General features: G+C 37.2%; 1 protein-coding gene across 1 annotated transcript; it reads left to right on the top strand.

Annotated features, from left to right (window-relative positions):
* Positions 1-437: 437 nt before the first annotated feature.
* LOC102683020 (tyrosine-protein kinase Src42A) lies at positions 438-20,849 on the top strand. Its single transcript, XM_006626102.3, has 9 exons — positions 438-819; positions 6,553-6,674; positions 7,814-7,974; positions 11,926-12,085; positions 15,315-15,467; positions 17,955-18,010; positions 18,267-18,420; positions 18,949-19,080; positions 20,551-20,849. Exons 1-9 carry the CDS (start codon positions 524-526, stop codon positions 20,754-20,756), a joined length of 1,440 nt encoding a protein of 479 aa, XP_006626165.2. The 5' UTR covers positions 438-523; the 3' UTR covers positions 20,757-20,849.
* Positions 20,850-23,650: the final 2,801 nt, after the last annotated feature.

Here is a 23,650-nt window from a genome sequence, read left to right on the forward strand (position 1 = left end):
TCGGCTCCCCCGTGTGGTTAGCTTCAGTACTGCCCTTGTGAGCTGGGGAAATCATCAACTTTATGCCAGGAAGGTTTTCTTACTAGCCATTAGACATAGATACGGTATATGTACTGTAGCAATTTACTTTTACAGTACCTTACATTGAGGAGGTCAGCAGTGCTGATTTACAGGTCTGTAATTCAACCTTACAACAAAATTTAGGGTTTACAAGTATCCTAATGCTGTAACAACTGAGAATGTACAAATGCTATTAAAATATTAAACTCGTACTAGTGACCAGAAAGTACAGCAGTCTGTTGGTAATCAGTATTATACTGATAGTGAGCGTAGTGAACATTTCTGAACAGAACGTCCTGTTTGTGAGCAGCAATGGTTGTTTGGAAGCCTGGGTAGGTTCTGAAGACACCCATGAACATTATAAAACCAGTAAAACCTGTTTCTTCTGCCTTTGTGTGCTAAAGAAAGCAATGTGTGTCTCTGGTATTCAGTGTATGAGGTGGTGGCGGGAGACACAACAAAAATGGGAAATGCTGCTTTCTGTGACCAGTGCCGGTGCTCTTGCTGCCACAAACAAGCGGAGAGTGAAATCCCTGACCCTTACAGTGCTTATGCATCTATTTATGACTACAGTCCTCGCACTCCTATGGACCTCACTGTCAAACGAGGGGATATACTGGAAATCATCAACGAGACAGAGCACTGGGTTTACGTGAGAAAACTGACTGTAAAGTCAGGTAGATACAGTCAAGTAACAGATGAAAAGGGCTATGTCCCTAAACAACTTATCAGGCCTATTCACAGTCTTGAAGCTGCACCGTAAGTATACCATTTTAAAGAACTGATGTTTTTAAGTCTAATTTCTATCTTAAATCACACCAAGCCGCCTACTGTATCTAGAAGAGGCTGAATTGCAGTGTAGGAATAACATTTAGCGAAAAACAGTTGAAGACAGAAATTGACATGAAACATCCTGCAACAGATGTGTAGTAATCATTTGAGATAAACACTGCATGTACTGTATGTATGATAAGTATTATACTATTTACCGTATATGGGCATGCTTTTCGTCCTAACTCTTATTTAGTGTCATCCATTATGTCAATGATACTTATACAAATGCAGAGTCAAATTCCTTGTGTTTTCAGATTATTTTCAGAGAAATGTGTGGACGTTTCAAAAATAAAAAAATAAGATAGATTTATTTTTAATAACTGGTTATTGAAACATAGGACAATTCCAAGGAGCTAATGTAAATTTAATCAAATCTTTATACAAACACAGTATATATTTTTGATGTTTGGTCACCAGGCATTACTACATATACAGCACAGTACTCATGTCTGTACTTTTTCTTTAAAACTATGATGAGAGGTATGATAGGAATTCAAAGGAGTTCTTCCTGTTTCTCCAAGATCTGCTTCTTAAGGAAGTCAGGTTGTTTTCTTCTGACTTCAGGGCAGGTTTAAAATAATCATATGTGCAGCATAAAATGAAAGAAGAACATGTAGATAATCTAAATCTCACTAATAATAACAGCAAAACAATGGTGTTAGAAATCTCGGCATATGAGTTGTTTGAAATAAAGTATGGAAATAGCACAGATAGACATAAATTACTAAAACAAAAAAAGGGTGTCCCAAATAAGACAAATATCTTAGTATCATTTCATTTAGGCCATTTTCTGGACAAACATATTTCAATGCAAAAAAAAAGATACATTTAGGTGCTGGTGTGTCATTTATTTCTTGACCATGGGTAAATTCAAAGTAGGTTAAGTACTTTTAAATGTCCCAAAGATAGCCATGTGGGTTTGACTCTGGTTTTGACATAGATGGGTCAAATAGCCATCTGTACATAAACAGCAGGGAGCACTTTAAGTTTGACCTATCCATGGCAAATTAAAGATGCATATTTTCTGTGCTTTTTTTCTGATATTGGCATTTGATGCAGAACTAAAACAAGCACTAAGGTGATGACTGTTTAAGAAACAATCACTGTAGGACTGTCTTCTTAGTTAAGTGTGTTTCCACTTTCTACCTTAGTTCCTTGTTATTTATACTGTATATTTATATTTGAAAGGTTTGGGAACTATTTTCCTACCCTCTCAATCTGGAATGACTAATCATTAATCAACTAAGCCGAAAACATAATAGAGCCCACCATCATATTTCACAGTGGATATGAGTGTTTTATCAACATGTATTTCACATTTTACACACCACATACAGTATAATGCAGATGAGCACAAAACCTCAGTTTCCTTTCATGCCATCATAGGATATGGTTCTAATTCTCATTCACATGTACAGTAGATAGTTAATCAGTCAAAAGTCTTGTTCCTTGCAACTTGACCATGATTGTGACATTCATGCAGGCAATACCTGTAACGATGCGTAGGTCAGGACCCTATGCAGACGGTATAATCCAGAAGTAAGTGAAACAGACATGGGGAGGAGACGATGAGGAACTGGGCAGGTTGACAAACAGGAGGGCTTGTCGACTGTGCTCTGGTGCTCAGGGGGAGTGTGGCCATGGCGAACAAGTCCAGAGGAGTCCAGGTGGCAATCCAGGGCGAAGTCCAAAAGTCCAGTACCAGGTGATCCATCCAAGACAAAAACAAGACAGAGTTTAAAAACCGTAAAGGGACCAAGTGCAGGGACGGGGAATAAAAACAGGTTAATGGGGCCAGGCGCTTCTAGCCCCGGACTCAGATGGTCAGGACGCCGAGGTGAAGGCGATGCCGTCAGGTCACTCCAGGACCCGCTGGTAGGCAGGCTTCCTGGCGTCCATCTTCCAATGCTGAGCCCAGAATAGTGAAAGCGTCTGGCTTAAATAAGGAGGGGCAGGATAGGAGGCAGGTGCACATAATCAACTAAAATGTGAAAAATCCACAGCTCCCTTAAAGTGAGGGATTACGATTGTGACTTGTTGTTTTTGAAACTTTGTATCCTGACGATGCCAGCCCATGTCGGAGATCTACAAATCTTTCCTTCCAAGATTATTAACTTTAAATTTCTTAATAATGGAAACTATAGAGAAAAGTAGTACATATGGCATTTTATAGCTTCTTTCATAGCCCCCCCCATCTTGTGGAGGTCAATGACCATTTGCAGTCTTTGGAGAGCTTTTTAACCATGGTGATGCATGCTGATACTGCAAGTCTTACATCCCAGAGAAACAAAAAACCTTCAGAAATCACTATATTGTTCTATACAGGGACACTTATTTATAGGATATATAGAGATAGTTAAAATATGGTTAAATTTTATTTAAAGAAATACTTAGAGATTTTAATAAATTTAACCCTTGCTTTTTGCAGGAAATTGATTAATGAATCATTTGACAAATTTGACTTTGCTCAGTGCAATGTCATTCTAGAACAAGTAGATTTTATATTTTTATTTTCAATTAAACAATTATAAGAACATAAGAAGGGTCATGATCGAGTCTGCTCATCAAACATCTAGCATGACTGATGATCAGTAAAGGATCTCATTGAGCTGTTTCTTAAAATTAACTAAAATATCAGCTTCAACAGCATGATTTGGTAGCTTGTTCTGTATTCCCACAAGCCTTTGGGTAAAACAAATAATCATTTTTTTCGAACATCAAACACATTTGTCCATACAGTATGTTTACTGGAGAGAAGGTAAAGATAGCATAAATAGAATTTCCTTCAACCTGTCATTGTAGAACATTCATTTGAGCCTTTAAATATATCAAAATACTCTTCTCTAGACTTCCAGAGAACTAATATTTTTTAAACATGGTGACCAATATTGTACAGAATTGTCTTAGTATATTGTACAATTTCAATACAACACTATTCAGTTTAAATTCTAGTTTTAAAAATATAAACCATAATTTTTGCCATATGCCAGGCTTAGGTTTTTCATAAGTCTACACCTCATACATTGTATTGTTTCACCTGTATGCAATATTTTGCACCAGCTAATGAGTTTTTGAGAAGTTTTTTTATAAACAATATAGAGTTTTATCATTTCTTAATTTAATCTGCTGCTATAGTATAACATTTATTCAATTTTATTAAAGTCTTATTACAGCTGCTTCAAAAGGTTTCTAATTTTCTTGATATTAAGAACATACATTTATAAATAAGAGAATTAGGTACTTTGTAAGTGCTAAGGTTTTTTGATGTCCAGTATAGAAACATTATTTTTTGGTCATATTTATACACAGTTTTTGCACTGTAGTACTAGAGACAGGTCATCTCAGATCTGAGAAGATAAAAAAGATAGCGTATAAATTTAGATGAGATATACTAATTTGATCAAATGCAGGAAGCATCTTATTATAGACCCCTACTTTCGCAGGATTTTGTTTTTCAGTCCTAAAGAGTCATGTTCAAGTTCAGTCATGTTTGTATTGTTATGGTTTATTTTAATACTGTACATGTAGGTTGCTTGCTGACAGCGGCGTCCAATTTCAACTTTATGAGTCATCAGTATAATTTATTTTTTGTTTTTATTTCATTCTCATGAAGTATGTAAGCTGATTTGTCTTCATCATGAGGCTTTTCATTAGTTTGCTCCGGATAGGGATTGCTGTTTTTAAATTTTAGATGTAATATGATGTGTTTTTCACTATTCAGAAATGTGCCAGATACATTTCACATCAATATATCACACGTTTTTGACTTGGATTAAAAGTTTGCATAGACGCCAGTACCAAAAGTTTTTTTATTATTCTTATAGATGCAAAAGTCAATAAAATCAAAGTAATGAGAAAGGAAGACTTTATAGTATTTCATATTCATTTATTGTGGATCCTTATCTTATCTGTACCTCATTGTGTTATATGACGGTTATCATTAAGTTTATTTTTAAGTATAAGTGACAGAAGAAAAAATGATTGGAACACAAAGATGGGCAAGATGATAACGTAATGTGTTGCGAGGGCAACTTTTCCTTTAAACTCTCATTTGTTATGCAAAAATGACATGTGTTTGACATTTATATAGTGTTTTTTCAAGGCAAAGGATTCAAAAGGGCTTTACACATAAGAGGATCCCCATCTCACACACCACTGAAGAGCAGCTCCCTCCTGCTTAATAGTTGATTGCAGCCATTATACTCCACCAGCCCCTCTAGTCAGCAGATCTGAATTAAGGGAGAACTTTAGGTAGACCAGATTGTGCAAGTCCAAAGAGTAACCCAAATGGTGGGTTCAAGACCTTACTGCAGACAGTAGTGTTGTGCCCTTGATTGAAGGACTGTATGAAGTACTTTCTCTTCTCCGCACACCTGTATAAGTGGGGACCAGTGAATTTTAAGGGTGCTAAGCCCCTTTTCACTCTCAACATGGTCAGCGTATCACTATGTTTTTCATAAGAGAGCACATACACATCTATGAATTGATTTCATTACTCTGTTCTCCTCCCCACTGATAGCTGATGTGTGGTGAGTGTTCTGGCGCACTATGGCTGCCGTCGCATCATCCAGCTGGATGCTGCACATTGGTGGTGGTTGAGGGGAGTCCCCATTACCTGTAAAGCGCTTTGAGTGGAGTGTCCAGAAAAGTGCTATACTGTATATTATTATTATTTTTATTATTACACACAATATCTATAGGAGACACACACTTACAGAAATACATGAACATCGGGGTTTGCTGTAACCAAAAACTAATTTTGTTCATTGCCAAATGTCCTACTGTTTGTGGGAGGAATAACAAATAAGAAAGACAAACACACCAACCTGGACAAAGATATTAGTCATTTTAAGCATACTTAAAGTCAATATTGTGCCCAAAACCTTTCTCCACACCCACCTTTACCATTCTGTGGCATACAGTAAATACATAATGTTAGGTGAGAGACATAAGCACTGAAAAGACAAAAATGGAAAAAAATTGTACTGCTAAGGTTGTGTTGCAGATCCCATTCCTCAAAATATGAATAGCCAGTTTACAAATGCTTGATATAACATAGCATGTCATTTCACATCTGGTTTTCTTATTACGAAGAGATTTTCACTGCATCGTGCGTATTCAAACAGACGCTATAGTATAATTAACTATAATTAATTATAGTTAACAAGTGTCCTCATATTGATGTTTCATGGCCCTGTTAGGTACAAACAAGTAATGCTGGGTGATTTTCTAAACCTCAGGAGCTATATTAACTGGAAGGTTTAACATGCAAAATAATAGAAATTGAATTGTTGATTTACGAATTTCCACCTTATGAACATTTTTCAAAGAATGAATTACTGTACATTCATAAATCAAAGGATGGTTGTATATATAAGAAAATTATAGTAGTTTACAATACAACCACCACTCTTGTTAAAGCTAATGTGCTTGTAAAGTGCATCTTTTACAGATACATAAAGTACAGAACTCTTTATCAACAGTTTAATGTCCATGGATAATTTTCCTATGGGAAATGTAAAGAGTTTTTAAAAGGATCAAACTATGTCTGTTTGTAACATTTTAGATAAAAATGAAATAAACCTGCAACTAACAATTAGAAGCATACTGTATATATGCAATGTGCTAAACATTTCATCTTCAACTTTTCTTTATCAGATGGTACTTTGAAAACATCACTAAGTGCATGGAAGCTAAGCGATGCCTGTTAAGGGAAGAAAATGGTGAAGGAGCCTTTCTTGTGTGGAGAAATACAAGAAAACAGCACTATTTTCTCACAGGTGAGCAGATCTCCTACAGTATCTATCATCTGCCTTAGCAGGACATTTCAAGTGTGATAAAATACTATGGAATTCTATGGCTTGGTTGTTCTATGATCATTTGTAATATTTCTGAAGCTTAATGACATAATTATTGAAAATTGTTGAAGCCCCTTTAGAGCATGACTAAGACATATTTGTGACGGGTGGGGTGATGACTGCAGAAATATTCACAATGCCTTTAAGAAGAGCTTTGTTTGATATACATACAAACAGAACACTCATGTTTCCTGTGTAGAAAAATGAGGTAGAGACTACTTAGCTCCAAACTTTAGTTTTCTCTATTCATAAAATACTTTTTCTTTCCTAGCAAATGTTCTTCGAAGGGGACTTTTCTACATAAAAGAACTATAAATAATTGTTCGAAAATATGTTGCATAAAACAGTTTTTTATATTTTCCTCTCATGTTTCCTTGTTCCTTGTAAATGTGAATGAATGCTTAAGCTACGAAGTCATAAGGAAAAAGCTGACAGTGGATCATGCAGCAAGATAATGGTCTGAAACATACTGAACAAACAAAAACAACAATAACAGAATGGCTAAAGAAGAAGAATGTTTGTATTCTGCATTACCTAAATCAAAGCCTAGCCCAAAAACCAATAGAAATGTTATCTAACAACCTGAAACAAGCTGTTTGTGCAAGGAAATACTCAGGTGTCCCTGACCTGAAGCAGCTCTGTAAGGAAGAACCTAGGGGTTTACAATTGGTTTCTCAGCACCGTAATGTTTAAAATAGCAGGTATATTTGAACAATGTTTAAATCTGGTATTTGGTCAATCTGGTATTACATGCTCTTATGGCATATTATAAAGAATATAATATTTATAATAAATATAGTATCTTTAAAATACTGTATCTATCTATCATATCAATATACATTGTTCAGGTGGGTAGCTGCATCAGCATGCATAGGCTGCCAAAAAACAAGTAATCTTTCCATGCTGAAAAGAGAAGAAAGAAAACTCAACGTTTCGGCTGTGGAGCCTTCTCTGGGTGTAAGCAACACCGGAAGAAGGCTCCAAAGCCGAAACATTGTGGGTTTTTTTTCTTAATGCTATTGTTGAAGCATTTCCATCCAATTTTATTTAACATTTTACAGTGAGGAATGGGAATTTCGCAAGACATTACAGAATTCTGGAATCCGATGGGGACTGCTATCTGGTTAAAGGGATGAAGTTTAAGAATCTTTCAGAGTTGGTAGCAGCATATTCTGAAAATGCAAATGGACTGTGCACTAAACTTCAAAAACCTTGTGTTATGGTAAGTATTAAAAAACCTTTGTTTTCAGATCAATTAGTATGTTTTTCTTATTTCTTTCACAAATGTTTCTCTTGAATATTAAATCTTCATGCTGGACAAAAGAATATTCACTCTTGTTAGCTGTCAAAACATATTCGCCCAGGTTATAAGCCCAAAGAAGCCTCCACAGTTGAAACGCTGTGTTTCTTTTCTTCTCTTTCCAGCATGGAATAAACCTTTACTTGTTCCTTGACCTTTTGATGAAGCACTGGCTTCATAGATCCCTTCCCTTGAAGTCATAGGGAAATGGAATGCATTTTTTTTGTCCTGTGTAAATTTTAAATTCCATTCTTGACTTTGATGCATTCTGATTTAAGCAATTATATACACTTGCTGTTGTAATTCGTGTGTTCGCATCTTGGGATTTACAGTAATTATTTTGTTAAATGCATCATTTTTACACCTTCATAATAGTTTATTATCAATCAACTCAAATGTTTAGGACCAATCTACCAGCAGGTAGATAGCGGTCTTTGACAGAAATACGTATACAATGTTAAGCCACTCACTTCATCGTCACTACAAGCCTCAGGCTTATATCTATAACTCAGATAGATTTTGACAAAGTGCTTGGGAAGACAAAGGAAGAGCTAAAAAAATCTTTTATCCAACTAACCGGAACAAAATATCCCAGCCTCAAAATAATTATGTCTTACTCTGTGTGGCATAATATGGGATCTTCCAATTACATATGGGAGCAGCTTTTCTAGTTAAACCATGAGGAGCTGAAGGTGTATTTAGTATTTGTAGAAGTACACTTGTTTAAGGAGCACTTAAGCAAGTGTAGCTAAACTGGTAAAGGGGATCATTGTGAGCACATGTGGCATCTATCAATGTGGGATCAATGCCATTAGCCAAATGTAACTTGGATTTCCTAAGTAGTGGTGTAATTGAACCCTTTATAAAATTCTAAATTGTGCACTATTTCGTTTGTTATACATTTGTTTCATTACAAGCAGCATATTATGGAATTAACAAACACTGCAGGATTATACATACAACACTGCACTTCTGTTCAGAAATTGTCATAAGACTGAGGTTTTAGTATTGAGAAGTATCAGTTGTAGCTGGGGATGCATCAGTATTGCCTGAGCTCCAGAAAGAGAAAGACTGGCCTACATCTAAAACAAGATATACAGTTGGTGTGGGCCTTTCTGTGTCTGGTCAGCTATTACCAGGATTGTATTCTCCAGTTCTCTAATCAAGCCAGTGACGTCACTGAGAAATGTGTCAGGAATTGCACCCACATGAGGAGAATGTGGTTTTTCTGAAAGTTTTATGTGTAGATTTTATGTGTAGAGCCTATACTAGTGGTGCCCAATTATAAGGCAGAATTCTTCTCCAGTGATTCCATGAATGCAAGACACAGATTTTTCATGCTGCCAGATGCTTCATATTAAAAACAGATTATAGAAGAACAGAGAAAAGTTCAAATAATTTTCAGGTAAAGGACACACATGGAATTAACAGAAATAAAAGGAATGCCCTTGATTAAAATGAAAAAAAAAAACCCTGCATTTCAATAATAATAATTGCTTACACTTACAGTAGCACTTTTCTGGACACTCCACTCAAAGTGCACCAGAGCACTCAACACTACCGCTATCAGTGGGTAGGAGAACAGAGTGATGAAGCCAATTCATAGATGGGGATTATTAGGAGGCCATGATTGGTAAAGGCAAAGGGGGAATTTGGCCAGGACACCAGGATTAAACCCCTACTCTTTTCAAGAAATGTCCTGGGATTTTTAATGACCACAGAGAATCAGGACCTCATTTTTATGTCTCATCCAAAGAACAGTGCCTTTTTACAGTATAGTGTCCCCAGCACTATACTGGGGCATTAGGACCCACATACTGTAGACTGCAGGACCCCCAGCACCACTGCTGGCCCCACTAACACCCTAGTGCAACCTTAGTTTTTCCCACAAGGTCTCTCATCCAGGTACTGACCAGGCTCACATCTGCTTAGCAGCAGAGGGTTGCCAGATGTGAGTTGCAGGGTGATATGGCTGCTGGCGTATTTACATGGGAATACCTCATAATTGCAGAGAAGCACACAGACCAAAGACCAAACCTTTTTATTTTGTAGGCATTACCTTTGTGCTTTAGCTTGGAGAACAAAGTAGAGCCTTTCCCTTCATAGGATAGGAAGGCAGAGAAGGATACGATCAATCTATGGCAGTCCCTAGATTCTAGGACCAATGTTCATTTGATTCATCCAAATGAAGCCATTCTTGATGATAGTAGGGAGGGTGGGAGAGTTTCAATACTTCTCACATTAACCCAATAAACTTCCTCAGGGTCAACTGAAACCCAAACCAGAAGACACGTGCACAAACTAAGGGATAGAGCATTTAACACTGAAGGCACTTCTTGTACACAGGTGGCATGGGAATCAGGAACAAGCCACCCAGCTGTGTTGTTGAAATCAATGCTGTTGAAGTAATATTAGTTTCTTTCAAAAAAAAGGTTTTCACATTATTTGCTCTAACTAACATAACAAGATTGTAAAGGCAAACTAACAATTCCTTTTTCATGATATTGTATCCCTCTTAAAACTTGGATCCATCCATTTTCTAATCACTTTATCCCATACGGGGTCATGCCTATCCCAGCAAAGGAACAGGCGCAAGGCAGGGTACACCTTGGATGTGATGCCAGTCCATCACAGGGCACACACGGACACAAACACGTACACACTCATACCATGGCCAGTTTTCCCAGAAGCCAATTAACGTACAAGTATGTCTTCAGACTGTGGGAGGAACCAAAGCAGCCAGGGGAAAGTTGTGCTACCAATGGGGAGAGCTCCATGCAAACTCCATGCAGATAGCACCCTGGAAACTGAACCCAAGCCCCAGCACTGTGAGTCAGCACTGCCACCCCAGTAACCTTTGCATTTTTAATTATTTCATTAGAGGTATTTGTTTTAGTATTTGAATCTGGAAAACATTTTTTGTCACAAAATGGTATGACAGTGTTGCCTATTCTGGCAGTTTTACTGCATCATTTAAAAATGAATAAAGTTGTTAAATCATAAATCAGTCCATCGGGTGCACACACTAAGTGTAATCTCTGTGCTGCTGCTTTCATCATCCCGTCAAAGGGCAATCTGCTCTCTAATTAGACAGCACCTCACATCTATGATTCTCTTCAAAGCAGATTTTCACAAATGTTCTGCTAATTGTTACATTTGATTGTTACATGTTTAATGCTAAATGTGCCCAGACCTCTTCAAAGCAGTGAAGCTTGGAATTTGAGCCTTAGGTGCACCGTGTTTTCGCACTTAAAGAAAATAAAAAAAGAAAAGTTGATGAGCACATATTTAACAATTTATGGGGTAGACGGTACAGTACCTGTGTCTCATAAATTAAATTATTTTTTCCTTTTATTTTACCATTTGCATTTACTTGGTCTAATGGTCTGGGGCTCTCAATAATGCCACACCCAAAGAAGGCTCCAGAGCTGAAACATTGCATTTCTTTTCTTCTCTTTTCAGCATGGAATAAACCTTTACTTGTTCCTTTGCAGCCTACACATGCTGACACAGCTACTGTACCAACTTGATATATATTTTATATATATATTTTTAATTACACTTTTCCATTGATATATCAAACTCCATTTCTGTGATTTTCTTACATAAAGCTTCACAAGAGCTTTACATATAAATATTTATATGTTTTTATACAATTTATACAGTACAGTATGTACTGTACATGTATGTGTTAACTCATGTATCACCCTAAATAAAAGCGTTGGCAGTTCAATAAAATGATGAAGAAAATAAATACATTTATCTAAAGTTCAGTCTAGCTACTGTACAAGTTTGAAACTGTAATTGCCCACCTTCTGCTAATCCAATATGTTTTAATGTTTTTCTTTTTTGTTTTTTTATGAAATTGTCTAGCTAGACACACCATCCATCCCCACATTGTCCTACGCATCAGAGTGGGAGGTGGAGAGAAGCTCGTTAAAGAAGGTGAAGCTGCTGGGGAAGGGGGAATTCGGAGAAGTCTGGGAAGGTCTCTGGAACAACACGATTCCTGTGGCCATCAAAGAGCTTATGGGTAAGACCTTGTGACCAATTCAGAGAGATTTCTGTCCATCAGTAATCACTCTGTTGGGCAAATATGATACCTTAACAGTATAAAACAACACTGTCTGCAAGCACTGTGGCTGACAGGATGCGGTGCAAGTCTTAAAAATCTGCTTTAAATAACTTTGACCTACAGTAGATTAATGAATACTGTAAGTCTTTGATCTGATAATTTTGTGTCTATAATCTACATACATTTGAAAAAAAACAAGCAATGTTGTTTAACTATGGCATTTATGGTGTATGTAATAAAATATGTTTTTGCTTGCTTAAAAAATATGGCAAATTAACGATCACTGAATGCATATACAGTACTATACAATGTGAGCTGCAACTTTTCTTATATTCCTTCTTTAAATATGTAAGGCCTGTGAGGCAATTCCATCTATTAATAAGAAACACCTCATTGAAAATGGGGCACACCAGGGCTACGTGAATAATTAGCACTCAGACAGAGTGAGATTCCACATGAGCAAGAAGGCTGTGTGTGGAACTGGCTACACCCCTTGACTCATTAATAATTTTTATAAGAACCATCACGATGAAAAGTGTTTCTAGATTGTGTCTGGGCTTCAGTATGAGAGGAAAGAAAGAGAAAGTCTCAGAGGATGGTCTTGCTTCATAATGCGTGGAACTGACTTACAGGTTTATAGGATTGTGAGAAACTTGAGAAAACTCAGTTTCAGCTCTACAAATGCTGGTGAGGTGGGCTATGTAGTAGTCGACTACACTGAACTGAACTGACCTAAACATTTTCTATTCAAGATTTGAGAGTCAAAGGATCTCCACTTCACCCCCCTCCCCCCACAGTCAGTCTGCGACACCTTTTATACCTCATTCTCTTCCTTTCACCCCGCCAATTTGCACCTTTTCACCCCCGCCAAACTTCTTGTCAAACTTCTCAAGTTTGCGGATGACACAACCCTGGTTGGCCCACATATCGGGAGGAAGTAAACCTCCTGGTTTCATGGTGTGGAGTGAACAACTTGGAGCTGAATACACAAAGAACTGAGATGGTAATTGATTTCAGGAAGAAGCCCACCCCTCTCCTTCCTCTGTTAAGACATGTTTATGTAAAGACGGTTAGCAGAGCACAGTCTTACAAATTCTTAGGAACTGTCATCCAACAGGACCTTAAATGGGACAGAACCATCGCCACAATTACCAAGAAGGCCCAACAGTGCATGCATTTTTTGAGACAACTTAAGAAATTTAGGCTGTCACAAGCACTGGTGGTCCAATTCTACACAGCCATTATAAAATCAGTCATTGCATCCTCCATTTCTGTTTGGTTTGGCTCTGAATCATCGTACCCAAAGCAGAAAGTACTGCGCATTGTGAGATGTGCAGAGAAAATCATCGGCAGCCCAAAACCCCCCCCCCCTCACAGATCTATACTCGTCTAAGATAAGAAGGAGGGTGGGGAAAATCATGATGGCTGACCCCTCACACCCCGGCCACTCTCTCTTCCAGCAATTTTGCCTCTCAGCAGAGACTAAGAGTGAGAGCCCTAAAAACCAGGACTAACCGACACCTGCACAACTTCTTCCCTCAGGCCATAACTCTTATAAACAAGGACACTTCTCTCATCCGTCCTCTGTGATCAGTTGTACATTTTCATTTAACGGCACATGCTACCGATACTTTCTGTAAATATACACAGTATTCGCTGTACATTTTATTACTCAACTGTACATACTTTTAGATTGTACATATCACTGAACCTTGTTTTTATCTGTATATTTCTTTTTTGTTACTTATATGTTATTGGAATTTATGTCGAAACCTGCACCAAGAGAAATTCCTTGTATATCTTGTTAATGGTAAATAAAGTTTCTGATTCTGATTCTGAATGGGCTGCAAGGGAACATGGCTGATATAGTGCTTTAGCACCTGGATATACAGGACTACAGCATATCTCCCAAAAGATGTGAGTAGAGGGAGTCTAGATAGCACAGCTAGAGTTCTGAGCACTCCCTTGTTGCTGTTATACACCTTCCAATTAATCCAGGGGAGTGGCCTGCTCCACACAGTGCCCATTGTGTCTATTCCTCTCACATGTGGAATCTCCCTCTGGGTGCCAACTATTCAATTAGAACAGGTAGATTTTCATTCCGTGCTGAAAGGTTAAAAAAAGCCTGTGGAGCCTTCTTCAGGTGTGAGGGAGTGTGGGAAAGTAACATAAATGAATTGGCTACATTACTCTGCTCTCCTCCCCACTGGTAGCTGATGTGTGGTGAGCGTTCTGGCGCACTATGGCTGCCGTCGCATCATCCAGGTGGATGCTGCACATTGGTGGTGGTGGAGGGGAGTCCCCATTACCTGTAAAGCGCTTTGAGTGGAGTGTCCAGAAAAGCGCTATATAAGTGTAAGCAATTATTATTATTATTATTATTATTATTATTATTATTATTATTATTATTATTATTATTATTATAAAGGCATAGGAAAGCAAAAGACAGAGCAGGTAAGAAGGGGAGGGGAGTAGGGGGAAACGGGCATAATGCAGATGAGACTTAGTGCGCAACCTTATGGAAAACTGGAGGAGACGTGGAAAACTGAAATATCTGAAAATGAATGGAAAGGGTTTAGAAGGATAGATGTGATCCAAATTTAAGGATAATTTTGGTTTTGGATGTCTTTCTGCAATCAGAGTTCTGAAACTACCGTGTGAGGATGCAGTCAAAAAGATTGTGGCCGTTATAGGTGAAATGGGGAACTATCGTTTTGGATCTTCTGTCCTTCTGTTTGGATTCCCTGAAATGATTTGCCACTCTTCTTCCTGTCTCACCAATGTAAATGCCTGGGCATTTTCTACATGAAATGCAGAAAATGAGGCTGTTGGAATTACATGTTATCCAGGTGGCACAAAATTGGCCAGAGAGGCACTGAATGTGTGTGGTATTGGATATACACTGTACTTATATTTGCCGGTGATGCATTAGATTCTGCTGCAGAGGAATGTGCCCAGTGTGGATAGCTGCTGTGGGAAGTTAAGAGAACTGTGAACAAGAAGTTTGTGCAGATAAGGTGGTCAGAAATGTGGGCTCCAATGGAAAGTTTATCTTGTAAGATGGAAAAGTTGTCATCCAAGATGACTCCTGGAAGATCAACTGTCTTCCCAAACGATTCGCTCACAAACCACCCATCATAAACCATATGCAGAAGATTTCCTACTAAATTAATCTCTTGTCTTACAGTGGTGAAGTCAGATATCCTGAATGAGGTGATGATCATGAAGAATCTGAATCACGAAAGGCTCCTGAAACTCTGTGCTGTGTGCACCAAGGATGAACCGTTCTGTATTGTCACAGAACTCATGAGGAACGGGAGCTTATCAAAATACTTACAGTGTAAGGTTCTTAATTGTTGCTTTGTCTTTATTTTAGTCCAGTTGTTTTAGTTTAGTTATTTTATTCTACATTTTGTATTAATAGTACAAATGTCTCAGGACACCTCAGTATTTATCCATCTACTATGAAGTGGTGGTTAGATCTTCAAAACTGCTTGGTCTTTGATTTGCTTCTAGACTGGACCAAACTCTGTGTGAATATTGCATGTTCTTCTTGTGTTAATGTGGACTTTCATCTGTAACCAGTTTCTCCCCACCTGCTAAAGTCTTCGGTCTTGGCTGGGTTAATGGTGCTTGTATGTACTCCTTGCTACTTTTTGGAATAGGCTTTAGGTTGCTGCAGCCCTTACTGAGAATAAATGACTTTCTCAGTCCATGGATGGGTTTAAGAAGTATTCTATTTCTGAAAATAAAGAACAATTACAAATGAGAAGAGGCCATTAAGTCCGTATAAAATAATCTCATATTTTACATTTAAATAATTTGGAATAAGATCAACTGATTTGAAGTGATACTTACTTAATGATTTTTAATATGTACCTTTATCACTTTCTTTACAAATGAAGAAGCATGATGGATTATTCAAATACTCTGTGTTGCTTTTTTACATAAGAAAAATACAAAGATTACAAACAAGAGGAAGTAATTTGGCCCTTTGAGCATTTTATTGATCCAAGGATCTATTCCAGTTGGTTTATTTAAAGAAACAGGGTACTATACTTTATCAGAATAGCTACAGTAAGTAGCTTGTTCCATTGTTCCACAAAACGTTGGTTAAGACATGTCTTCTGTTCTAGGTTTTAAAAGGACTTCTATGGTTTCTACTTGTGGCTCTAGTTTGTGTTTCATTCTTCATTCAGAAGAAGTCCACTAAGTTGACTCTGTCAAAGCCTTTGAAAATTTTGAATGCTTGTATCAGGTTCCTGTATAGTCCTCTCAGTTCAGGTCTAAAAACATTCAGTTCTTCCTGCCTGTCAATGTAGGACATTCCCTTAAGCCCTAGAATGTATTAAGTTAGCTCTTCTTTCTTTCACATTAATTGTATGTTCAGACATTTAATTTAACAAAAACTACATGATTCATTACCAAATTATGAATTACCACAAATGTGCATGTACTGTGAATGAACAAGTAATAGGTGTATTAAATGCTTAAAAGAGAAGATAGAAAACATAGCCGGAATGTTGTGTTTTCTTTCTTCTCTTTTCAGCATGGAATAAACCTATTACTTATTCCTTTGCAGCCTATGCATGCTGACACAGCTACCCACCTGATGTACTGTGAACGCACAATATAGAGGGACAAAAATCATTGCCCACATTAATGTCTATACTCCTTGCAACTTAGAGGTTAATCTTCCAAAGGTTAAAAAGTCTTGTTAATCACTGAAAACAAACAATATATATTTGTAACTTTTAATTTGATGTTCAGTAAAGCAAGGCTATGGACCGTGATGATACCAAAGTAGAGAAGTATCTCAGAAAACAAGGGTGATTATGGATTATTAGGGATTCTTCAAGCATTCATTTGTCCATACTCCAAAGTCATCCTAATGACTTGAACAATCTGCTAAATGAGATGAAGCTATCTGCCTTCCTATCCGAGGTTGTTTTCAGCTGAATGCTTACATTGTTCTGTTAGGCATTAGCACTTAACACTGTCACATCCTGTTATGTCATGCTATGTTGTGCCTTGCCTCTGTTTTTATTATTATCAGGGACTTTAACATAGAAATGTAACAAGGTTACAGATTAGGAAAACATGAATCCTTTAAAAAATAACCACTTCACATTTAGATTAAATTAAAGAGAAGTTTCTATTGCTTGACATTAACTTTAACCAAATATGTATAAACAAATATTGCAAATGTGCACTAGACAATAAATCCAACAGGTAGGTTTACACACTGTCAATACTGGGATGGGAGACCTTTGTGTGATACTACAGTAGGTTGTTGTTGTAAGTGGAATCAGTGGACTGGTAAATTGTGTTTTTTCCCTCTGAATCCTGGTTTCTAAAACCAATGTATGATTGTGGTGAGTAGGGGCACTGTACTATAGGAGATAGCATCCTTTAGTATTTCCATTAAATCAATGTTCTGTTTGGAAATGAACTCTAACTTTCTGGCCAAAATGTGTCTTGTCCTGCACAATCTGGCATACCTAAAGTTCCCAGCAATCCCTTACTTCTAAATCTAATCTACTGTGCTGAAATTTTACAGTACATATTGCTACATAATGCCTGCCAATCACCACCTAGGTGGGTTTTGCCTTCTGTGAAGGATAAAGTGGGTCTCCATATACTGTACAGTAAAACAGCCCACATGTAGAATTGAACCCACAGCCCAAGCACCACTGTGCTGCCCACCCTACACAAATATATTCCTGAATAGACAGTATATGTATACAAAATAACATACTTCAAATTTTTACTATTTAAACATATCTATATTAAAAATCCTTAATGCTTTTTTTCTCCTGTTGTTTAGGTCACAGAGAACAGAGAGACATTGAGTACTCTCTCATGATAGACTTTGCTGTACAGGTTTGTATATATTTCAGAAGAGATAAAATATCTTTATGACTCATATCCTTCAACAGCATAAAGAACTTAAACCAAGAAATGAAAGCCTGTGGTGTGAGACTGATTATATAAATGAGAATGGGTTTACTTAACACTTCATCCACATCTGCTTTCCCAGAAATGTACAGCTTTATCATTCTGTAATGATTTTTAGTTTTGGCAATATTAGCAATTGGTCAATTTTATTTTCTCTTCATTTTAATTATTTCCCTTCCAGATTACTGAAGGCATGGCTTACCTGCAATCACAAAAGATTATCCACAGAGACCTGAGAGCAGATAACATTCTACTCAGTGAAATGAAATCTTGCAAGATTGCCGATTTTGGACTAGCCCAATTTACTTTCGCCGAGGAAAAAAGGAAGGAGATGGGTATTGAATCTGTTCTTTTTGTCTATACGCACAATACAGTGACAGTTTCTTTGGGCATTGATAGTACATTAACTGTTTTTTTGTGTAGCATTTCAATAACTAGAATGATTTTTTTCACGAAGTTTCTTTAAGTGCATCGCTGCCATCAAGGAAAAAGAAGTTTCATGTGCTATAGAATTTAGTCACTTTCCATAAAGTGTTAAAGGAAAGTTCCATGAAAAAATTGCCCATTAGCTGTGAAACTATTCACGTATTTAATAATTTTAGTTTAGAAGGGAAGAAAGGATATGCTTTGACCACTTTTGGGATTTTATTAACTGAGGTAAAAACAAGAATAAAAGGTAACTTTGAAATGTAGCTTTGAAATATGAATGTTAAGTACATGTGCAATTATGTGTGTAAGTAAAAACCTAATCTCATCTTTAAAAACACACAAAATAATTCAGATATTATTTTGAAATTAAACTTAGCATCTCTTTACATGAAGATTGTGTTGAAAACTGAAGCTCAGACTCTTTCCCACCCCAGATCTGAAAATTCCTGTTAAATGGATGGCTCCTGAGATTTTCTTAGAAAGAGAATATACATTTAAATCTGATGTCTGGTCCTTTGGAATTCTCTTAACGGAAATTGTAACATACGGCGAGGAGCCATATCCAGGTATTGTGCACATTTTGGGCTGCTGTTCAACCCTCCTCCTGGCACAAGTGTTTTATTCTTGATTTAATTTATTTAATAATTATTATAATTAATAATAATTGCTTACGCTTTTCTGGACACTCCACTCAAAGCGCTTTACAGGTAATGGGGACTCCCCTCAGGTATTTTAGGTATTTAGGTATTTTTATCAATTTTTTAACTCAATTTAACAACAGAGCGACAGTTTGTTCCATCCTAATTGAACACCCTGACCTGAGCAACTAAAAGACACTGTGTTCTGTTCTACTTAATTCAATTTTGGAAAAGTCCCTATGTGAAAACTGCATTTTCTACCTTTTCTAACTACAACTATAATTATAAGACATTAACATAATCATGATTCTTTTTTTATTTTCTTAAGCTCATTTTTAGACTTTTTAAGAATGAACAACAGTGCTGAAATGTCCTCTGTAGATGTAAAAGTGATTGTTACACTTCCCATAACAGTGTTACCATTAAATGCCTGCCTGCACAGCAAAAACTGAATTTATCCCCTACAACATAAAATAATAATAAAACAACACACGTGGATGAATAAATGTTTCTCGATTACTTTAAAATTATTTTGGGATCATTTTTTATTCAAAATGCTTCACAGCAACTGAATACCACACTAAAATTGTTACTGTACCTTCAGGAATGTTTTTTTTTTTTTCGTTTAAAGGGAAAATCCCAGAATCATGAAACTAGGTCAAAACTCAATAGGTTGGGCAGTCAAGTCATAAGACCTTGTGTCTGTCACGATTCTTAATGATTTGATTCCTTTTTTTATAAAACAAATTCCTAAAGCAAATGTTTCTGTATTCTAGAATATTTTATTATTTTAATAATTAAATAACAATTAAATTTTGATTATGGTGACACTGTGGCGGAGTGGTTAGCATTTCAGCCTTGCAGGCTGTGGCTCTGGGTTCAGTTCCAGACCTGGGGTGCTATCTGTGTGGAGTTTGTACTGTATGTTCTCACTGTGTTTGTGTGTGTTTCTTCTGGGTGCTCTGGTTTCCTTCTACAGTCCAGAAGTACACTGGTAGGCTAATGGGATTCTAGGAAAATCGGCCCTGGTGTGAGTGTGTCTGTGTCTCTGTTTGTGTCTGTGTGTGTCCTGGTGTCCTGTCCAGGGTGTCCTGTCCTTGCGCCTGCTGATCCCCCACAACCCTGAACTGGGTGAAGAACTTAGAAAATGGATGGATGGATAAATTCTGACTAAACCATAAAACCTCAATTTAACAATTCCTTAAATTTCTGTCACACTCTATATCACAGTCATAAACATTATGTTAAGTATGAGCCTAATACATTCCCATGAGTGGAAGAAAAAAAAAGTTAATTGGAGCTGTATTTTACATCTTTCTGAATTACATCCTAGAACAGAAAGAAACATATGGGTCCCAAGTAATGATATTTCTATTTACTTTTTTTTTCACTGAACAGGGATGGACAACAAATCATGTATCAGATTTATACTGCAAGGCAATCTGATGCCAATACCAGAAGGCTGCCATCAAGCTCTGTATGAGATCATGAGGCTGTGCTGGAGAACTGACTCCCCTGAAAGACCGGGGTTTCTGGAACTGCAGGCAAAGCTGACATCGCTCATTGAGTCACAAATAGAGGAGACCTTCCCAGCAGTAGAATAACGAACTCCAGCAATTGACTGCTCCAGGTCCAATACTCTACCTCTGGAAACCACACCACAGAATACTGAGATAAACACTTTTTTTTGGTACAAAGCGTGTGATATAAATTCAGTATTTTTTTGTTCTTGTCTATAATACTCCTATGCCGAAGTCTGTGTTAGTTCCCATTATAAAAATATTTATTTTAATGAAGGAACTTCAAATGCAAAGGTACAAAGTTTATGAACACATCTTGTGACATGATCTTATAGCAGAGTGTCAGGAAAAGGCAGAAGATCCATTGAGAAATCCACGTTAAGAAAAGAGAATTGTGACCGCAGAATCCCTTCATCAAAACTGAATATGAAAAAATAAAAAAGGGCTGGAGAACAGCGTGCTAATAGATATATATCTATTATGATTTTAATATGATTTGAAGCATATCAAGCTTCCATTGGCTTCAATAATATTTAACTGTATCTCCACTGAATGTGAAGGATGAATCATATATTTTGAAAAAAAAAGTAAACTCTTTGTGGTCAAAACTACTTTAAATAACCAGTATCAGAAACATTGATTATCAAGTGGAAGCTTGAAGAAGCTAACTGCTTAAATTAAACTTTTGGCAACATTTACATTGGGAATAATATCTAATTTAGTCATGAAGATAAATATTACTTATTTCCTCTGAAAGCTGGCATTTAGTAGTAAAGTAATGCATACTGTGAATTTGCTACCTTACAGACTCACCAATATCACTGTAGGGGTTTTGTGCATTTACCTTGCAGAACAACTCAGCAACGCACACACATGGATAAAAATACACAAGAATACATTTATTAATACATAAAATGTGCATAGAAACATAACAGATCTTATAGTGAGGGTTAGCAGAATACAAAAGGTATATTCAATCTTGAAGAGTTACCAAGAGACATACATTCAGTATACCATTAATTTATACCATTTAGTTAATGAGCTTTGATCACAACTTCTACACTAGATACTCAAAAGCAAGTACATCACTCATAGGAATTAAATTGACAACAACTGGGGTTGAGGTAACAATTGAATTCTCGAGCTGCAATGTAGAATGTTGAATACTCATCCAATCTACAGTATGTGGATTCAAATTTCCCGCAGACACAAGGGAACAGAGACAGGCTGTTGCTGCATCCAATTGGAATCATCTGGCTCAGTGCCAGGCAGTCCTGGTGCAGCTGGAGGTGTGAGAGAATCAGGGAGAGGTTCCTGCTGCATCATGCTGGCAGTGACTCTCTGAAGACCGGCTCGTTAGTCCTGGCTTAACTTGCAGAGTTTGTGCACATGAAATGTGACTGTGGGGCCAAGCAAATCACACTCTCAAGAGGGGAAGAAGACCAGTTATTTTCCGGTGTAGCACTAGTCCGGAATCCTGAGATTCAGCTGTCGACAGTTCCGACCGTAGTTCACTCGTTGATCAGGTGAGCATTCACTGTGGTTACTGGCAGTTCACAAGGCTTGCTGCTGGGCTAACCTCAGGCAGATCCTTTGGTTACATGCGGGTGACCTCCATTCTGGGCCCTGTGCTGCTTCTTTTATCCGGAAGATCTACGGTCATTCATTGGTTGAAAGTTCCGTGGACATTCGAGACCCACGTGGGGGTTACCCTGCCCTACCAGTTCCTGATTGGCTGATCAAGGTGGAAGATGAGTAACAATGCTCTGTGACCTTAGGGTTGTAAACACGTTGTGACGAGTCTCTCCTTTGGAATCTCCCAGACAGATAGGCACCAGAGATGACCATTCATTAGGGTGGCCGGAGAATCTCAGCCCTGGGAGTTGTTCCTTATCGGGAAACTCTATCCGACCAGACAGAAAAAGACCTTAAATCTGAACCACATGGAATGGCCTCTCTGTGTCGTCCACCACTGAGATGAGGGAGAGAGAGACTGGCAAGGGAGCAGCAAACTTATTTCCTGTATTATTAATAAGCCTTGCTGCTACACTAAATACTTAGATATAAACACACCCCTCTTTAATGAGTTGAGACCCTTGCACTGCTGTTTCTAGAGCCTTAATTTCATTTGCATATGGATGAACCTCCCAAAACAGAATATACCATAGCTAAATTGTTTATTGACTAATGTTTCTCTTTCAATCTCAGCTGTGAAAATTCAATAAAAACAATCTGGAAATTTATATTGTTTGATTGTTGCAGAATCCTTGAAACTAACAGATTGTCAAAGCTGAAAGATCATTTAATGGGAGATCCTGTCTTCAGGTCTGTATTCATTCATTTTCATTTAATGTTGGAATGATATAACATTGATAGGCAACATTTTCTTAGAGTTTAGCACCCAATGAATGTGAAAAATAGGCAAACTTTATGAAAGCTGAGGATATGAAATACTGTACAATTTGTGTATATTAGATGACACCTACTCCAGGAGTTATCTAACCCTGTTGGTGTACACATACAGTACATTATATCACATGAAGAATAATTTCTTATACTTATTTCCTCTTGATTCTATGTACACACTGCCTTGTGCTTCATATTTCTGCAATGCTTAACAATTAAGTTCATTTCATCCTCAGCAAGGCACAAATATGTATATCTGTGTTTGCTATTGTACAGGTTTAACTTACTGTTAAATGAAACTTTGTGATTATGCAATTTAATGAAAAATGTGAACATTTTTTCTCAATAAAACTTACTTTTGAAATGTGCAATATGAAATTCATGCATTACAATTGCTAATTGTCTAAACTGAGAAAAGTCCAAAGTAAACATAATAATAGGGGATTTTACTATCACTTCACACTACAGTATGTTGTAGGGTCCTTTCGCTACACCTGTGACACCTGTGTAGTTTTACATAAGAAAGGTTTCAAACAAGAGGTCATTCAGCCCATTTGGTAAAATTGGTCTGG

The sequence above is a fragment of the Lepisosteus oculatus genome, chromosome 2, assembly GCF_040954835.1.
Source record: "Lepisosteus oculatus isolate fLepOcu1 chromosome 2, fLepOcu1.hap2, whole genome shotgun sequence".
Taxonomy (NCBI): domain Eukaryota; kingdom Metazoa; phylum Chordata; class Actinopteri; order Semionotiformes; family Lepisosteidae; genus Lepisosteus; species Lepisosteus oculatus.